At 43.9% G+C, this 20,243-nt stretch overlaps 1 protein-coding gene across 3 annotated transcripts in view; it reads right to left on the bottom strand.

The window, feature by feature from the left end:
* ZC3H13 (zinc finger CCCH-type containing 13) overlaps window positions 1-20,243 on the bottom strand; it is a 532,845-nt gene that overhangs the window by 436,659 nt on the left and 75,943 nt on the right. For all 3 annotated transcript variants that reach the window (XM_069205400.1, XM_069205402.1, XM_069205401.1), the window contains exon 4: window positions 16,704-16,815. In XM_069205400.1, the coding sequence (XP_069061501.1) occupies window positions 16,704-16,815 (112 nt within the window). The remainder of the gene's footprint in view (window positions 1-16,703; window positions 16,816-20,243) is intronic.

Below are 20,243 nucleotides of genomic sequence, written 5' to 3'. Positions count from 1 at the left end.
CACATGCAGTGATAGGGGACCTGGCACACAGGGGTGTGTGATAGGTCAAGTTTTCAAGTTAGCCTGCACCAACACACACAGTCTGCAATGTCAGTACTTTTTGGGTTTGGTGAGGGGTCCCTGGGGGTGGTACAACTGGTGCTGCGGCCCTCAGAGCCCTTCCTTAGTACCCCAAGCACCATTTACTAGGGACTTACGGTGGGTGCTAAAGAGTGCCATTGTGAAAAACAACTGTGCAGTTTTGAGGAAAGAGATCTAACACTGGGGGCCTGGTTAGCAGGGACTCAGTGCACTCACAGTCAAAGCCATGTCAGAAACCAGGCAAAAGGGGAGGGCTAACCATGCCAAAAAAGGTGCTTTCCTACATATTCTTTTTTTAGAATCCCTTGTTTAAATAACACCTTAGTGTGTGTATCTTCCATTTAGCGGAATAGCATTTTCTAGTTGTAGGTTTCCTTGCCTCTCTAGGGACAGCCATTATTTTTTCTGACAGCTTTAGATGTCCAAACTATAAGGCCGCAAGAGCCATGCGGCCAAGTTCAAGGATTCTGGCTCTGGGTGTAGAACCTTTCCTTTTTCTTTGACAATAGGTCCCATTTGTAGTTTTATTACTTTTCCCTGTGCCAAGTCGATCAGTTCTGAAAACCATGTCTGTCTTGCCCATTGTGGTGCAATTAGAATTAATATACTTTTGCGTATTTCCCATTCCTGAAAGCTCCTCTGAAGAACTGACTGGTTGAGTTCCCATTCATGAGAGAATTAAGCTTGTCTGCTCAATCTGTCAAGGCTGTTCATCCCCGATAGAAGCACTGCTAATAGGTCCATCTTTCTTTGGATTGTCCACCTCCAAATTTGTTGTGCCAGTTTGGATAAAGGTGGGGATTGAGGTCCCCTCTGTTTGTTGATGCAGAACACGGTTGTTGGATTGTCTGTTTAGATCACAATGGTCTTTCCAGAAAGCCCTTTCTGAAATGCTTTTACATCTAGTAACAGTTTTTAGTTCCAAAATGTTGATATGTCAAACCACTTCCTGATCCTTCCACACGCCTCACGATTGCCCATGTGCACACCCCATCCAATATGTGAACCTTCTGTTGTAGGAGTTGTTTGTAGAAATGTTTTCCCTCGAGTTATCTGTGCTCTCCTCCACCTTCTGTGTGACAACCACTAGATCCTCCCACCTCTCTGTTGCCTGTGACCATTGATTTTGCAGCCATTCGTGTAATGGTCTCGTGTGAAGTCTTGCATATGGAATCAAAGGGTTACAGGAAGCCATCATTCCTAGTAACTTTCTCATAGTCAGAGCTTGCCCATTATGGCAGTGCTGTGTTTCGCTCAATAGGGTCTTGATTCTTTTCTCCCTGGGGTACACATTCCCTTCACTAGAGTTGATTTTTGCTCCTAAAACATATTTTCCTGCTCTGGTTTCGAACATGATTGATAGACAATCCCAAGGTGAATAGCGTTTTCATCACTTGTTATACGTGTTCCTTGTATTTTGTATAAGAGTTTGCTCTCATTAGCCAGTTGTCCAGATAAGGGTAGACGTAAATGCCTTGTCTTCTCGGGCTCGCTGCCACCGCCATAAGGCACAATGTAAATACCCTTAGAGCTGATTTTATTCCTAAATCTATAACTTTGAATTGGCAATATTTTTTGCCTACCACGAATCCAAGATATTTCTTGTGTTTTGCATTCACTGGAATGTGCAAATAGGAGTCCTTCAAGCCTATTGTTGCCATAAAATCTCCGATTTGTAGTTGTGGTGTAACTTCTTGTAATGTAGTAATTTTGAACTTTTATGTGTTTTTATGAATTTGTTTATAAATCTCAGTTCTAGGATAGGTCGTAGAGATCCATTCACTTTTGGGATTAGAAATTACGTAAAATGGTTTCCTTTGTCTATTGCTGATCTTGGAACCTGCTCTATAGCATCTTTCTCCAGAAACTCCGCCACCTCCTTGAGTGGCTTGACTGTTTTCTTCTTTAAAAGAACTCTTGTTTTTGGAGGTGGTGTTGTTAACAGTTCTATGTAATATCCGTATTGTATCAAATTTGAAGAAAGTTTTTTATTCTTCCTTCTACCGGTGTTTTGTGTCGGAGAGGATGTTCCTTATTTTTCTTCCTCTGGGATGTTGTTTGAGGGTGTGCTTAAAGCACCGGCAAGTCAGTAATTTAAAGGTGTTGACCCTCCTCTTTGTGGAAGCCCTCTTCCACATATTCTGCCTCGGAAGAGCTGCCTACCCCGATTGTACTGCCAACTTTGTTGTGGTTGTGTCAATTAGCTGCCTCCTTGAAATGACTGGTGTGAAGTGCTTGACTGGAACCCACCCCTTCCAGGCGGTTTCCTTAAAGGAGCTGTACCTCTTTGCATGTTCCCTCTGAACTGAAGCGCTCCCATGGACCTGCAGTTTCATTACGCTTTTTTAGCTGATTTAGAGTTTCATCAACTGCATTCCCCAAAAGCTGTTCACCACTGAATGGGACATTAAGAATGTTCGTTTGTACCTCTGGTTTGAACCCCGAAATTCTAAGCCACGATTGGCAACGTAGTACAATAGCCATCATCATTTGTCTGCTGGATGCATTTGCCGGGTCTAGTGCAGTAATTAGACTGGTGTTGGCAATGTTTTTGCCCTCCTCAACCAAGTGTGCTGCTCTATTCCGGTGTTCTTCCCATAGATGTGTCATCAACTCCACCATCTCATCACAGTTTTCCTATGCATAGCAGTTTAGCACAGCATTCGAATTTGTGATGCACCATTGATTACAGCACTCCTTTTGAATTTTCGAACCATGAAGTCCATCCGTTTACTCTCCTGGTCTGGAGGAGGGCCTGAGATTGATGGGATGTTGGCCCTTTTCCTGGCTGAAGCTGTAATAATAGAATTAGCTGGCACCATACCCCCTAATGTCTGTAGGATCTTTGGATGGTGGTTGCTCTGCATGAGGCTGGCTCTTTGAAGGCCCCTATTCCTTGGTCTAACACACTTGGCAGCATGGACAGAAATTGATTCCTGGACTGAATAGGGAAAAGAGTCTCAAATAAGAAACATGCCTGTGGTTTCTCCTACTCCAACTGTACCCCATATTTATCCGCTGCTATCTTGATCACCGGGTTGTACATGCCTGTGTGATCTGGTGGTGATGGTTTGTGAGATTACCTCTCCACTCCTTCCTTGGGTGATTCTGTTTCTAAATACTGCCAGTGAGCCTCTGAGTATTCTGAACCCTCAGAGCCTTGATACAGACCAGAAAGATGTGCCTCTTCCTCTTAATAATAGATTTCTTCTTCTTTCTCTGGCTGTGGCGCTCAACATGGCTCGATTTCTTCGACGTCTAACTCTCCCTGCTTCTTTGTCGTCGAGGGTACCTTTGGAATTCTAAACTTTCAGACTTTCGTTGAATTCTTTGTGTTTCTGTAAAAGAATCTCCATTTCGGTCTCACGCTTTCTCTTCTTTTTCTGTAACTCAGCTGCTTATTGTTAGGTCATAAGATTGTCGGCCGACATCCTCTTTGCCATTGAAGAGTGTTTTTTCAACTAATCTGGCTTCGCTGCTCCGGATGTAATTTTGTGTGCCTGGTCGTCTAGGCCTTTTTTCCCCTGCCAGTCCTGTAGGAAAGTAGCCTCTTTTTATCATGGTTACCCCTACTTTTTGCCTGATGTCAGTATGTTTTGACTGTATTCACTGGGATCCTGCTAATCGGGAGCCCAGTGACTATGCTCTCTTCCTTTATAGGTTGCTTGGACCACAAACACCCCACATTTGGCATACTGGTGCCCCTTGAAAGACCCTAGTATATGGTACTCAGGGGTCCATCATGAGCTGCAGCATGTACTAAGCCATCCATGGGGAGCCCATGCAAAGTGTATCTGCGGGCTTACCATTGCAGCCTGCGTGAAAGGGTGCATGCACCCTTTTTCACCACAGGTCACTGCACCAGGTCCCTGTAAGTCACCTCCACGGTAGGCCCTCCTAGCCCAGAGCACCGGGTGCAGATACCAGAGTGTGAGGGTACCACTGCATGAGCAGAGGTGCCCCCACAAACTCTAGATCCATTTTCATGGACTTCGTGAGTGCAGGGACGCCATTTTATGTTTGTACCGGACATCGGTCACTACCTATGTCCAGCTACATAATGGTAACTCCGAACCTAGGCATGTTTGGTATCAAACATGTCAGAATCATACCCCAATACTGTTGCCAGTATTGGACATATGATTCCATGCACTGTAGGGGATTCTTAGAGGACACCCCTCAGACAGGTTTCTGCTCTTCTGCTACTTGATCACTTCAGGCCCAGGAAGGCAGAACAAAGGATTTCCTTTGGGAGAGGGGGGTAACACCCTTTCCCTTTGTAAACAGGTGATACATGGCTTGGGAGGGGTAGCCTCCACAAGCCACTGGTATGCTCTGAAGGGCACATTTGGTGCTCTGGCGCGAACCTGGACAATGGAAAGGGGAGTGACAACTCCCCTGTCCATCACCACCTCAGGGGTGGTGCCCAGAGCTCCTCCAGAGGGTCCCTTGATTCTGCCATCTTGAATCCAAGGTGGGCAGAGGCCTCTTGGAGCACCCGAGTGGCCAGGTCAGGGTAGGTGCGTCACAGCCCCCTCCTTATAGGTGGTCGCCTGGCTAAGTGAACAATCTCCCTTCCAGGGCTATTATGATCTCCCTCTTGGGTTGGTCCTCAGATTTGGTGAGCAAGACTCCAGCAGGATTCCTTTGCATCGCTTACTTCGACTTCTGGCCACTGGACCCTCCAGGGACAAACAATCTGCTTCCACGACGAAGACTCTGCTTGCAACATTGTTTCCACTGCTCCTTTCAGCTTCTGCAACATTTCCCCGGGCTGGGCATCCTCTGAGGGTGGCAAGTCTTCAGTCTGCAGGAGAAAGAAGAAGGAATTTCTCTTGGAGTGAAGGAGTCACTCCCCTGTATCTGCAGGCACCAACTGCTATGACAACCGGCTGCGTGGATCTCCTCTTATCCTGAGCTGCATGGATCCTACACCATGAGTGGTGGCCTGAAGTGGAACTCTTGATCCTCTCTGCCAGCTGTTCAACCTTGGTGAAGGTAAGCCTTTGCCTTCCCACACAGAACCCCCATGCACTGAGTCTCTTGCAGCTTCTAAGGCTTGTTGGCATCTCCTCCAAGGGGTCTTCAGGCTCAGTGTAGCCCCAGCCCCCACCACTCTTTCATGCAACGCACAGCCTTATCCTGTGGCATGGGACTTTTCTTCAGTTGTGCTGCGTAGGCTCATCTGCGACTCCTGGATCCTATTCTAGTGGGTCTTCTGTGTGGGCTGCCTTTGCTTCTGTGGACTCTGCATTGCTGAGGGTCCCCTGGGACTTCCTTAGGTTGAGTCCTCCTGGACCTTACTGGTCCCCGGCAGCTCCACTTTTCGACCAAGACTCTTGCCTTTGCCAAGGCTTGTTGGTGGCTTTTCCATGCCACAGACTGCAATCTTCCATCCAGTGTGGGACATCAACTGCATCCTCCAGGACCTCTTCACCGACTCCAGGGCAGCACTGCTGACCAACTTCGTCCTACCGTCGACCAAATCCTGCAACCACAGACGGGAGGGTAGTGGCTCCCGACACCACCGGACACTTCTCCGAGTTCTGGACTTGGTCCCCTTGTTTTTCAGGTCTTCCTTCTTCAGGATCCACCGCTAGTTTCTTGCAGTCTTGTCTGGGAGTTGCATCATCCTTATTTTCAGTCCTTTTGGTAATTTGGGGAAAAACCAGTAACTTGCACCTTTCTTCCTGGTCGCACACTGTGTTACTTACCTCTGGGGTTTCTAGTTCCTCCAGCTCCTCTCTACAGATTCCACTTACCTGGGTGGGGTTTCTACATTCACATTACATTTTTTTAGTGTACGATTTGAGCTCCCCCCAGGGTCACTATTGTCTATTGTTATTGCACTGTTTTCTATTGCTATTTATGACTATTTCAGATTACTAGTGTACATATTTAGTGTGTTTACTAACCTTCTCTTGGGTTATTGCCTATCTAGTATCTTTGGTAATTGTCTCCCTAAAATAAAGTGCCTTTATTTTTTGTAACAGTGTTTTCTTTCATGTGATTAAGTGCTGGGTGACTACAGTGGTATTGCATGAGTTTCACATGTCTCCTAGATAAGCCTTGGCTGCTTGTCCACAGCTACCTCTAGAGAGCCTGACTTCTAGACACCACCTATTCTTCACTAATAGAGGAACGCTGGACCTGGTTAAGGTTTAAGTACCATAGGCCACACACCAGGCCAGCTTCCTACAAGTCCTTTGACAACTGATTTTTCAGGGATTTTTCCCCCTGTAGTCTCCCGATCATGGGTTCCAAGGAAATCCTTATTTTGGGTTGCGGCAGCGGTCGTCATTTTCTTGAACACCAAGGCACCCTTTAAAGCTCACGAGTTGGTTTTATGCAGCTTGAATCTGAAGATGGTAACCAAAGATGGGACCTTCCAGAGGAAGTGCAATAAGGTCACAGGGGACACCAAATGGAGGTACGTCAAAGCCCAAAAACAACAAACACAAAAACAAAGAAGGGACAAAAACGTTTTTGGAGACAATGCCAGACCCAACCACTAGATGGCAGAATAATCCACAGCATGTGAATCAAGAAAAGATTACCGCTGCTAAATCTTAATTACTGACATTAAAGATCATAAGCTACCTGTTCTCTATCAGACACTGCTACATAATCAACCAGATTATTTGACAAAGTTGAGAGAGGAGTGGTCTCAGGACCTGGGGCTGCTTGAGGATGACTATTGGCAGAGGTGGTGGCCGCTTCCAGGAAGCAATAGTAGCCTCTCAGTTCCGCCTTACACAACTTAAATTACTGCACCACACATACCTCACAAGAGCACGGCTATTTAGAATGGAGTGGACAGACTTTGGGTGTTGCCTATTCTGTAACGATCCCACAGACGACCTGTTACACACTTCTGGAGTTGTCTGGCCTTATCACACATCTGGGAGGGATATTGGGGATGCTGGAGACAGTAATGGGTTGGATGACCCCTGAGAGCCAAAACTGATTTTACTGCTCATTGCAGATGATATGTGGGGGCAGCAGATGCAAAAGGACGCTGCTCTGGCTGGGTCAAAAGAGACACTGGAAAAGCTTGGAAGGGCACTGAGGCCCCTTCTCTAGAAGGATGGGCAAGGGGTATGGACTACTGCATGGGCCTGGAGCACCATGTGTGGCAGGCCAGGGGGTGCCCACAAAAATACTACAAAATTTGGAAGGAATGGCCCTCACATCCATGGCACATATTAAATCATGTCCACCCAGGCCATGGTTCATGGATGATGAAATACACTCTATCAAGACCATACCATGCTGACTAAGTCTTAAGCTTATATTTGTTCTATTGCATGTTTGCGAGAGACATTATGTGGCTTTGTATTGCGACTGCAGCAACTCAGCTGCTTTGCAATAGCTGTTCTGTAACAGGCCTGGGTTGTGTTAATGACAAAATTGCAATAAAAAGTTTTTTTTTTTTTTTTTTTTTTTTTTTTTTTTTTAAGTATTAGAAGTCCAGTTATGATATTCCATTGAGTGGCCATGTTGTGTGCAGGGAGTACCGAGGAGAGCATATTACTAGGTGTCACCATATACAGAGGAGAGATCAGGAGGACTATCACTAGAACCATCACTATATCACATCACAGAAGAATAGGATTCCCTTATTACGGAGAATGCGAGAGAGTTGGTGTCAGCAAATAAAAGGCACAATGTCAGTGCATACTTGAAGTGAAGGGGCATACATAGGACTCCTTCAACAGAAATTTTACTCAGCCTGAGATCCCCAGATGACAACGAAGATGGAGGAATTTAATATTTGTGACTGAGTTGGCATCACGTGCAAGCGGGGGTCCTCATACAGATCCAAGCTCCACCACACACACTGTTAGATAAATAAGGTTGGCATGTACTTGTGTCAGATAGTCTGGAGTGACAAGACATGCTGCTTGGCAGCATTTATGAACTTTATTAGGAACAGAAGACCATACCACCTTCAGGATCGCCCCCAGCCAGCATCACTTCCTCCTAGAAGAAACCAAGAACATCACACTAGCAGCACAAAGAACTCTTTGCCATTGTGAAGGAGTTCACCAATCCCCAAGCCACTAAGAACGACATCATTCCCTCCCAGGAACTGTGCAACAACCTTGTCTACTTCATCCACAACAAGTTCTCGACTAAATATGAAAACTTTTAACACCAACTCTCTGCTGCAGACGACATCAACTAGCTCACATGCACAAACATGAACCCCTAACACCTTCTCACCCAAAGGGAACTCATTACTATGCAAGACATTATCTCCATCCTGAACTCTGTACACTCAGGAGCACCGATGTACCCTTACCCCCATCATGTCTTCAACCTCGGAAGCAAGACAATCAGCAAAAAGCTCATGAAGGTCCTGAATACCTCCATCACTGTGGCCTCCCTCCCGGAGGTCTGGAAACACGCTGAAGTGAAGCTCCTCCTGAAAAAAACATCTGCTGACCCATCCGAACTGAAGAACTGATGGCCCATCTCTCTGCTTCCCTATCCAGCAAAAGTCCTTGAGAAAGCGTTCAACCAGCAATTCACCCAAACTTAGAAGACCACAACCTCCTGAACCCCTCCAAATCCAGATTTCGAGCAAACCACAGCACAGAGAAAGCCCAATTGCACCCACAGATGTCAGAGCCCTCCTGGACAATGGCGAAACAGCAACCCTCATCTTCGTCTACCTGTCCACCATGTTTGACACAGTCTCCCACCACATCCTGATCAAAAATCTCCACCACAGCAGTATTCAAGGAAACACCCTCAAATGTATAGCCTCGTACCTCACCTGCAGAACCCAATGGTTGTCTCCCACCGTTCACCTCAGAGCCCAAGATCATCATCTGTGGAGTCCCCAAACGATCATTCCTCAGCACGACCCTCTTCCGACAAGACCCCCCTGGCCGTCACCATCAGATAACACGGACTCAGCATAATGTCCTAAGCCGACGACACATAGCTCATCGTCACTGTCCGAGGATCCCTCCATCACAAAAGCAAACCTCCACAGATACATGATGAACATAGCGGACTAGATGGACAACAGTCTCAAACTCAACAGCGAAAAAAAACAGAGTCCTCATCTTTGGGAACACCTCGCCATGGACTGACACATGGTGGTCCGCAGATCTCAGCAAACCCTCTGCCCCAACAGACCACACCTGCAACCTTGGCATCATCCTGGATAGCAAGCTATCCATGAAGAAACAGGTTGACGCAGTCTCATCCCTGCTTGTACACAATTCGCATGCTCCGCAAGACCTTCAGGTGGCTCCCAGAAGGACCATCTCGCAGGCCCTCATCACCAGCAGACTGGACCATGGAAACACGTTCTACGCTGGAGTGACAGAACACCTTCTGTAGAGACTCCAGACACTACAAAACTCAGCAGCAAGACTCTTACCTGACCTCCCAGAAGGACCCACATCACACCCCATCTCAAAAAACTACACTGGCTTCTGATTCAGAAGAGATGCCCATTCAGTATGCTGACCCACACCTACAAAGCCCTGCACAACAAAGGTCCAGCATACAACAAACGCGAGACCTTCCACGAACCAGCAAGACACCTTCAATCAGCTTCCCTCGCTCACACAGACACCCTACGGCTCCATCAAGCTAACAATGGAGGACACTCCTCCTCACAACTGGCAGTCAAGGCTTGGAACAACCCCCCCCCACACCTCAGGACTGCACCGTCACTCCCGTTATTCAGAAGAAAACTAAAGACCTGGATGTTCGAATGATCATTCCTCCACCTAGCAGCATACAGCTCCAGTGCCTCGAGACCCTCATGGGCGATTTGGCGTGCTCTATATAAGTTTGATTGATTGACTTAAGTACTTTTCTCACATGTTTGATTTCACAGATGAACAAGCTGGCTAACGCTTCTATGCTTATTGCAGGCATTTTAACTGTATTAGTGATGTACATATGCATAGCTCCACAACACTGCAAGGGGCCCAGACCACACCACTGAAGGGGCTCAGACCATTAATGAGGCCAAGGGTTTACTAGCTTCTTTCAAAGCTATACTTGGATTTTAAAATACTTAAAGTATCGGCGACTTAACTATCAGTACCTACGTGCCTTGATCCATATGGACCAAAATGGGTTCATACCTGACCACAGAACTAGTAACCTCAGGAGACTATATTTAGGATTCTAGATTAGACCAATGTAACCTTGTTCTACGAACAAATGGTAGCTTCAGTCAACCAAGAGAAGGCTTCGGATACCATAAACTGGAAATACCTTGAGGTGGTTATGGTCAGAATGAGGATGGGAGTGGCTGGATCAGATAATTGGATGGGGAAGGATGAAGGTGAATGGATTGTAACTATACTCAAACCCATTGCCCCGGGTAAAGACAGGAGGGCATATTTCTCACAAATATTCCAAGCCCCTTGGTACCCGACAGATGTTCTCTCTCCTACCTACGTTCTGCTATTGAACCCCTGGCAGAGATGTTGTGTGAGGAGGGGGGACTAGAGGTATCCCAATATGGGATGGACAGCATCCAAAACCCTATATGTGAGCGACTTATTACTTTATGTTGGCAATGGGGTAACAGACCTGGCACTAACTATGCACCTTTTGAGTGAGCTTCAGAGTTCTTTCAGCTTAAGAGAAATTACACCAAGTCCTATATCTTCAACTTCCTTTTAAGCTCTTTTGGTCAGGAACCAAACATAAAACTGATTGGAATGTGGTGATCCCCTCATACCTTTAAATATTTGACTGTCAATATTTGGTCAGGAACCAAACATAAAACTGGTTGGGATGTGGTGATCCCCTCACACCTTTAAATATCGGACTGTCAATATAGACCATAGGTTGGTAGACTTGTGGGATGGTAGCTCAGGTGTTGCAATACAGGCACTGAAGGGATCCGAGGCATTCCACTGCTCCCTATGTCTACCAATCATAGTAAAGATAGCCCTTACCAAGATGGTGACCCAACCTAGGCTGCTGTACTTTTTTGCTACTCCACCCCCAAGTCTGGATTCCTATTAAGTGGTTCTGACAACTCAACACAATGCTTAGAGAACCTATATGAAATGTAGGGAAACAGAGTTGCATTAGAGACTCTCAAACACACAATATCGGAGGGTGGACACAGCGTTCCTGACTTGGAGGTAGATTATCAGGCATCTCAACTGCAGTGAGTAGAGCACTGAATGGATGGGAACAATGTTGAGAAACTGGTGGAGACGGGGAAAGGACCAAACCCAGAGACTTGATGACACTTTTAATACAGAAGTCTAGTAAAACCACTGATTCCAGATTACTGCTCACAGCAGCACTGAAATGATGTAAAATATGTGTTGCAAAGACCTCCGATCAACCCCTATATGCTCTGGTGCTACCCGATTGGCCTCCCGCATGCAGACTTACTCACAATTCTTCACAACAATTAACATCTTGTACAGAGGCAGGAATTCTCACAATAGGGGACTGAATTTTTAATGGGAAATTATTCCCCTGGAGACAATCACAGACTAATACGAACCAGCCAAGAATCTTTTTTTGAACTATCGAGCGATGTGTCGAACGTTTGAGGACCTGTGGGAAACAGGAATAACTGAACTAAGACAGCATGCATTACTAGAACCAGAGACGGGGATAAGGAGTTGGAGAGAATACTGGTGTACTAGCAAAACGTTTTAAGAAACACCTGGCTGAAGTATACCCAATTTAACTTTCTGCATCAGACATAATTCATGCCCATTAAAGTGGGCATCAAATATGGAGGTGAGCCTAGCCCTTGAACCCGCTGCAGGACACTGAAGTTTTCCCCAATTTCTCACATACTGGACTTAAATAAATCACCATTTAGGAGGGATCCTAGACAGAAAGAACAAATGCACATGTATATTACTACTCGGTCTACTTGTTGGACTCCCTTGCCACAAACCTAAAAAAAGTGTGTAACAGACTATTGGATTTGGCATTGGCAAAACGTTTAGTAGCTATAACATGGAAGACGAGTAAGGGTTCAAAGTGCGGTAGATGGAAAGAGATGTCAAAATATGGTCTACAGCAGAAGAGGCGTTGAAGCAAAAGTAAGCTTGCGGACTACATTAACACCCACTGTCAGATCTGTTGTGTGAAGTGCTACAGAGTTTTGTTGAATATATACCTAGACAACATCCACAACCGGTGGGGTTCACAACAGCTGAAAGGCATGATACACTTTCAAACACCCCTTTGTAATACATATTGTATCCATATTAAGTAGGGAGGGGTACCAGAATAGACCTAACTTATTGTGGTCTGCCTCATACCACAAAGTTGACTAATGGGGCAAAAGGAAAAATAAGAGTTTTGACTGGCTCACTTTGTTAAGCAAGATTGATGTTTTTTTTAGGCCATGCTGTTGAATTAAGAAAACAAACCTCATGCCGGCAGAAATTATGTATGCAAATATACAATCACACTGTTACTAACAATTAAATGTACTGCATGAGATAAACCATTAGCAATAATAAAAATGCAAATAAGCTGTAAAGTTGTATTTTTCAGTAAACATCAAGACATTTGTGCAATTCTTCTCTGCTTCACATACGATTCCCCAAAATTGTTTAGAAAAGATAATTTAGAAAAAGGTTACTTACCTCTTGTGACATCCTTTCTGGTGGATATGACTGCACCTGCTTCATGACCCATCACCAACCCCCTACCCCAAATCCCACCCCCAACAGTGAAGAACTATCAAAGGGAGTGATGTCAGAAACAGGAAAACTGAGCCACTTGAATCAGTGACGTATTCTTTCCGTGGCCATTGTGAGGGCAAGGATGCAGAGGACGGAGCCAAAGTAACAAAATAATTCCACAACTTTCCTCAGAAGGAGAGGTGGGAAAGTGATAGGAGATCTGAGCAGCAGTCATTTCTATCAGAAAGAACATACCAAAGGTAAACCATGTATTAATGGAGTTTTGTTCCTGCAGATTCCTTTTTTGAAAAAATATTCAAGCTATGGAGAAGGAGTGCGGCTGAAGATCCATTTTTAAACTGAAACCAAGAAGCTCTAAAGAACAGTTTTCTCAAACTGGGACCGAGCCCTGTGCTGTTCATCCAGACACATTTGAATCCTGGGCCTCAGTGCTTTAGTTTATCAGTCTGGCAATATATGGAAGTATACCTTCATTAGAAGGTCAAATTGGCTCTGAAAAATGCTTGTCTGAAAATATTTAAAAGATGGCGATTGCAGCTGCTCTGCATGCACTGGGATTTCAAGGGTTTCGGAGCATGAAAGAATCTTGGAAAAATAAGCTGGGTCCACGGAGACTGGACTTTCATAAGTTAGAAACTATACCTTGGGTGGTATCCAGCCATCCAGAGTTCTTCAGGTCTCTCAAAAAGCTTAAATGAGTTTAAAGAGAGGAGGGTAACCTATCGGCATCACTGTTCTCATTATTATTCCTCACAAAGGGTGGGCTGTGAAATTGTGATGTATCACAATCTGTTAAAGAAATATGCATTCTGGAACATGCATCTTATCGGACTATTGTTGGCATTTGAGAATACTCTGTTTCCATCAGGTTCCGAGTGAAGATCTTTCGAGTACTATTTGAAATTAGGTCACGTATCAGCAACAGTGAAGATTTTGGTGGTGACAAGTAAGCAGATGGCACCATAGAAACTGCTGTTGGAATTAAGTAAATGAGACCTGGGAGAATAGGTACAGCTGTAACTGCCAAGTCTGGCTGTCACCATAGTCTTGAAGAAAGCTGTGGAATACACATGGCTGAGCGCTTGCAGCCCTGAAGATACAACAAAGTGACCATAATTATTCTGCTGAAAGGCTAGTTTCAGGACTGAGGTGTCCCAGAGGGATGGGAACTTAACACAGAAGGAACTATTTCGGGTGTTATAGAGAAAGAATCTGTGTCCCTAAACAGCTACCAGGTCCTTTTGTGCGTCCTTTTTTCCACCTCATGGCAGGGGGGAACCTTTCTGTGTCTCCTCGGAAACCTCTCTGGAGCGGGATTGTAACAGCACACTGTACTGCTTCTTCAGAGCTGTGAAACAGCCAGAATTCCTTTATTTACAGAACACGAGGTTACCTAGAGGTGACCTGATACTTAAGGAGATCAATGGATTCTGGGAGTAGGGTATTGTGAACGACAGAAGAGAAAGGTTTCAAGTTGACGATGGGAAAAGCAGTGATTGGGAAGGGACCTAATATTAAGGCGAGCGCATTCTAGTGTTTGGTTTCAAGGTGAGATAAGACTCACCTCACTAATCTGGCTGAGGGAAAAGTAAATGTTTTATAAAAGAAAGTAATTACTGGACTTGGGAAAACTGCCTGGTCTGAAAGCACTTGGAAACATTTCAGAGGAAGACCTTTTAAGAATGTATAATAGGATAGAACATATACTAGTGACTTTACTAATCCATTCTTTAAAAGTGAGTGAAGATTCAAGAATAATGTCTAGGTTGCAAGTTGAGCTGCTCAGTGGACTGGAAAGAGAGGAGCCATGCTCATGCAACCACCAGTAACAATCTCAGACCTTCCGGTCATTACTGAAGATGATAAAGTTTAATCACTATTACGTTTCAGTTGGCTACTGTTCATCCAGGCTTCTACAGTAAGCATCAATTTGTATAAATTACTTTGAGTTTTTACAGTGAAAGGGTTGTCTGCCTAGGCCACAAAAAAGGAACCTAATTATCTAATCAAGGTTCACACATGAGGCATCTACAAGTTGAAAACTAGCAGAATTTGTAGCAGGTGAATGGCTTGAGAGCTATACAAGAGAAATTATTTCAGCAAGGCATGCGCTATGCCTTGAATGGCAAGCTGAGAAAGGCAGTCACAAGGGAGAGCATTGGAGAACATGGTAAAAGCAGATCTGAAGTCAAGGGAAATTAGAACCACCTTGCCTTCCCTATTTTAGGTAAGACAATAGTATCAATGAAGGCAAAGAGAGTGGACTAGTCCCATGCAGGGGCAGAATCCAGCTTGTGCCTGATCAAGAATCGTATTCGTCACAAAATTAGACCGTTGTTGGTTGACCTCTGACTCCAGTATTTTCTAAAAGGATGTAATAAAATGGTCAAGACATTTGCTACATAAAGCGGGATCAGCATCCAGATTTTCCAAAAGAGGGATGAACATGTTTTTTTTTTTCTTCATTTGCCCGAGAAAATTCCAGAAAGAGGAGTTGCAAAGGTCACCGAGCACTGAACGAAAGTCCAGGGCCCCGGAAAAAAATTAGCAGGGTAGGGGTCCAAAGTAAAGCCAGAGTGATTATCTTTGTTTAGCTCAATGGTGGATGAGATAGTGGTAAGAAACAAGATCTTGCAGACTCCTAATCTCAGACCTCGAGAGGTGGCAAAAAAACAGCAACTGGCATAACAGGTTCAATACGCCCCATATCCCTACTCCTAACATCCTTTCAGGTGAATGTATGGCTCCGTGATCAATGTCGAAAGGCACCCACTGGTGCAGGCGATTTATTACTGCAGCAAAAAAATCTGTTAGTCTGATGTCTAGGAAAGAGGAATGAAGCACTGTTTTTAAAGTCCCAAGTAAATAAGAAGTAATTTAAATATTAAAAGTAAAATTCAAAGGAGACATAGCTCTTTTAGGAGATCAGCACTGTCATTTTTGTGGAACATCAATGTGAAAGATAAGACCCGCAGAATGAATACGAGGGTTCATGTGAGTTGAAGGAGTTGCATTTCTTTCATTTGACTCTTTATCCCAATGCTAGTATTTAACATAACATTGCAAATGACTAGCTTATTAGACTAAACATGAATTACAATGCGACTACTTGCATATCTTGTTATGTTATGTAAGAAAGGAAACAAGCCCCTTTTGATTAACTAGCATTCAAAGTAGATGTTGTGCTTGCACTGCCACCGAGTCTGGAGCACTTCTGTGCCTGACAGAATTCATGCCGTTCTTTGACTTTATTTCTGTCATTATAAAAAATAGTCTCTCACGGAAGACAATCCAATTCCCACACAGGACAGTGAATGCCAAGGACTGCACTTCGTACACTTAGTCTGGGAGAAAATGAAGCAAAACTGTTTTAGGAAGGCTCTAACTGCATCAATCACTAGCACATTAAAAAAACGTAAGTGTTCAATAGGCATACGTAGCATTTGCACGTATCTGTAAATGTATGAACGTGTAGTGATGTGAACTGATTTGGCGAATCTCCCACCAAACTTGTCATGCCAGCAATTGTAACTAGAGATGTTTCAGGAAATGCAACGGTGTTTATGCATTCTTTTAATATGATCTAGAAATTCAATAACTAAATCACAACAGAAGGATACACATTTTGCCAGCCTCATTCGCGTTAGGTAATCTATGTATGAAGCAGCGCTTTCAGTATAAACAAAACGTTTCTGCCTAATCTGTTAAAAAAAATTCAGGATGGTTTCGCGCAGCCTACTCCGATTTCGACCTGAGGTTGCCAGGGGACACGGAGGTTCTGTAGCCCCACTTCCATTAGCATCTATCCTTTCCACACAGTTTTCTTCCTCTATTCCTATTAATTTGTCTATTACCCGGCTACACACCCGTATGAAACAGCAGCTCAAAATAAACATGTTAACCTAAGCTCAGCAAACATGGTGTAACAAAACGTCACATAACCGCGCTCACCCTGACTGGAGACGCCGGATCTTCCGTACTTCGTTTTGGTGGCTCTGTTTCGATTTCCTGACGTTTGTTCTTCATTCTTTCCCGCAGGTCTCCAGTAGGTCTTTCTGGTGACCTGTACAGAACAAAGGAACCTCTATTCAGATAGTTCATTGTACATAAACAAATATGGCAGGCTCTGTGCCCCTCAGTTCCAGCAATGTTTGGTAGAAAACAGTGTGCTCAGGTGTATGCTAAACACAGCGCCGTTTACAAGGGTATGGGAGCCGAGGATGCCGCGCTAGCCCCACCCTTTGCATCCTCCCCACACACCTTTGTTGATTTTACATGCAGATGTACACGGCTTGGTCCCAGAGAGGTTTAGAAAATGACAGAGCTCCCAGAGCAGCAAAGCAGAACAGCTGATATATGAAGCGAGCAACAGCTTCAGCACACTTCTGGACAAACAGGCAGGACTGGTATTGCTAAACCCATAATGGAAATGTCCAAAGGTGGACCAAGGAAGGACACTCAACAGTACATGCTTTAGAGTGATCAGCCACACACAAAGTCACACAAACATAGGTTGTATAATATATATGTGAAACCAAGACGCCACCATCCAATTCCCCCTTGTGTTGAAATCCAATTAGACTGCACAACAGACTGAATATACACTTTCTTTTCTTTCCCCACTGAGCCCATCGCTACGAAGAATAGGTTAGGTGCACTGGCACACAGTGCGGACGGTACACTGCTGATGACCGAGTTGTGAATTGTGGCTTTTACAGAAGCCAAATAACCTGAATCTGCGCAGGTTTGTTACTTTTGCGGCATAAACACACCTGCTACCCACCCAGTACAGCTCAATGTGTATATAGGACATGGGATAATTAGGTGCACTTAATCATATAATATACACGTTGTAAATATTGTCATTCTGTAGAGGGTGGTGTGGGGTGGTCTGCATTAAAATCTTCCTTATGTTAGTATCATTATGGGATGGCAGGTTTTGTTTACGGCGAGATAAGATCAGGACCTGCAGGGGTGGATGGCATTAACAAGACAAGTCCTTAAAAAAAAAAAAAAAAAAAAAAGTGTGTGCTGGAGGGGAAGGGAGGGCACGGGGGTTCTAACCAAGTTAGGCAGTATGCAGGTGACATCACGGAGCTGACATCGCATGAGGCATCACTGTCCATGACCTCACAGAAGTGACATCACAAGAAGTGACATCAGATCTTAAGACACAGCACGTTTAGGAGGTCTATCGAAGCACTTCCGAGAATATTACAATATTTAACAAATTAGGCTGTGTTGGGGTTGTGCCAAAAAAAAAAAAAAAAAAAAAAAAAAAAGTGACAACCCCAACACAAAATCTAGGCCTCAACTTATACATGCATTTTTTAAACTCTGCCACAAAGAAACTGGCAGCAAGGAAAAACATGGCAGTACATCTGTTCTACTTAATTGGTTGCAAGGTCTGCATTTTAAAATATCTTATGGGGTTAAGGCACCTGCTGTATAGATCTCCGTGAGTCCAGTAAATCACAGGGAATAACAATAATGGTAAGGTAACTCTGGCTATCAATGCACTTGCTGGAGAGGTCTGTCTAACAGTTACATTTTTACTAGCATAGTTCATTAAAACCAACGCCAACTTTAAGATCAAATCACATAATCATGTCAGAATAAAACAGAGCATACTCCTGATTTTAGCATATAAATACACACAATAGTTAAAGACTATCCCTGCCTAATAATACTAACACAACGACATTTACTTAAAATATAAATAAGAAGAGAGCCTAGAAACAATATGCTCACAAATAGCCTGATTAAAGTGACAGTGCAAAACAATACGATAAACGTAAAAGTGCAATCTATATCAAAGTGACAGGGAGCATTTCAACGAAGATTGATAAATCCAGTTATCTTTCATCCTACTCTTCAGTAAGTCACAACCCATCGGGTTCAAAATTAGCTTAGGCTTTCCTCTGCCCATCCGTGTTTTCTTTGCTTTCTGATTAAATACCCTTTATCAGAATAAAACATAAAAACATGCAGGACAACTCTGGACATTAATCTAACCTACTCAATTATTTTAGACATTTAAAAATCCGCAGTATACATTTGGTTCCCAACACGCCAAAGAAATTGAAATACCACTTAACCAACTAATAACAGCTTGCCTACATGATCAAATGTTAAAAATCCTAAATATATGTTTCAAGTACACTTTCCTCTGTACTTCCAACACTGGACACACACAGAAAACATGTACAAGTGACTCTTGTTTGTACCCACAAAGACGGCAGGACTGTGTCTGTGACTGATATTTCCAAGAAGGGACAATGTATTTAGTTTCCATCACACCAAAACAACATAGCATGAATTGATGTTTCAAAAATTGTGAAAAAGGAACTCTCACTGAAAGGTATTCCTGAGCCCGCAGAGTTTCATAAGATAATACAGACCAGGCAACCCTTCTTGTAGCCAACGTGTTTTTGTCAGTTAATAAGGACAAAGAACGAGTAGCACTGTTTGCTATCCGATTAAACTCCGCCTTTCCCCAAGTTCATGCCCTATACATCTTGCAAACCTAATTCCTTAATAACATTGTTTAGATAATGTCCCCATGAGCCTCTCACGTTGCAACACTGCTGTTTCTCAATTTCAATCCAGCATAGGTTACTAATAGAACCAATCTCTGCTGCTCACAGTCTTCAACAAAATGAATATAAGCACACTTGCTCTGAAATTAATAGTTTTTCAGCCCAAATTCTAAATGTACCTGGGCAGGTGAAACTGAATTTGGAATCTGAAACACTGTTTCATAAACCTTAGTTTGAATTCACTCGAAGGAAACTATTTCCTTTCCCTGCAGAATTTCGGCCCCATAAGTGACTGTTAGCATAAGCCGCACCACCATTACTGAAAGCATGAAGGACAACTCAATTTTAGTAACTTAAATCCAAAAGTCAAAGTGTGTGCCTTTGATGGAGCGGCAGCAAGCTGTGGTTTATAAGTGAGATGATGATCCATTATGAAACTCAAATATTTATATGAAGGGACAACCTCCACCTGAGTTCCTTTGATAAACCATGCAAATGATTTGAATTTCGAGTCAACCAGGTGGACCTACCTTAGTTTTGTTCAAATTCAATTCCAAGCCTTGCTTATCAATATAACCGATAAGAGCATCAATATTACGCTGCAACCCAACTTGTGTTTGACTAAGTAACACAATGTCATCTGCATACTGTATCCATGCTATTGCTTCCAAGGCCAGAACGGGCGGATGACAATTTTCAATTGAAAGAGCTTCGGCCAAGTCTGCAAGGTATAAGTTAAACAGCGTTGGGGCTAAAATACACCCTTGCTTAAGACCTTTGGCAGTTTGAATTCTCTTGGTGACTTGACCACCCTCTTGTTTTTTAACTTGTGCCCAGGTGTCCGGATATAATTCCATATTTGCACTCAACAGGCTAATGGGGATACCCCAACCTTTAAATTTTTCCCCACAGAAGAATTCTGGGAACGCAGTCAAAAGCAAACTTGAGGTCA

Source organism: Pleurodeles waltl, chromosome 8 (assembly GCF_031143425.1).
Source record: "Pleurodeles waltl isolate 20211129_DDA chromosome 8, aPleWal1.hap1.20221129, whole genome shotgun sequence".
Taxonomy (NCBI): domain Eukaryota; kingdom Metazoa; phylum Chordata; class Amphibia; order Caudata; family Salamandridae; genus Pleurodeles; species Pleurodeles waltl.
Note: the sequence above shows the minus strand (reverse complement) of the source record. Positions and strands in the feature narration are given on the sequence as shown.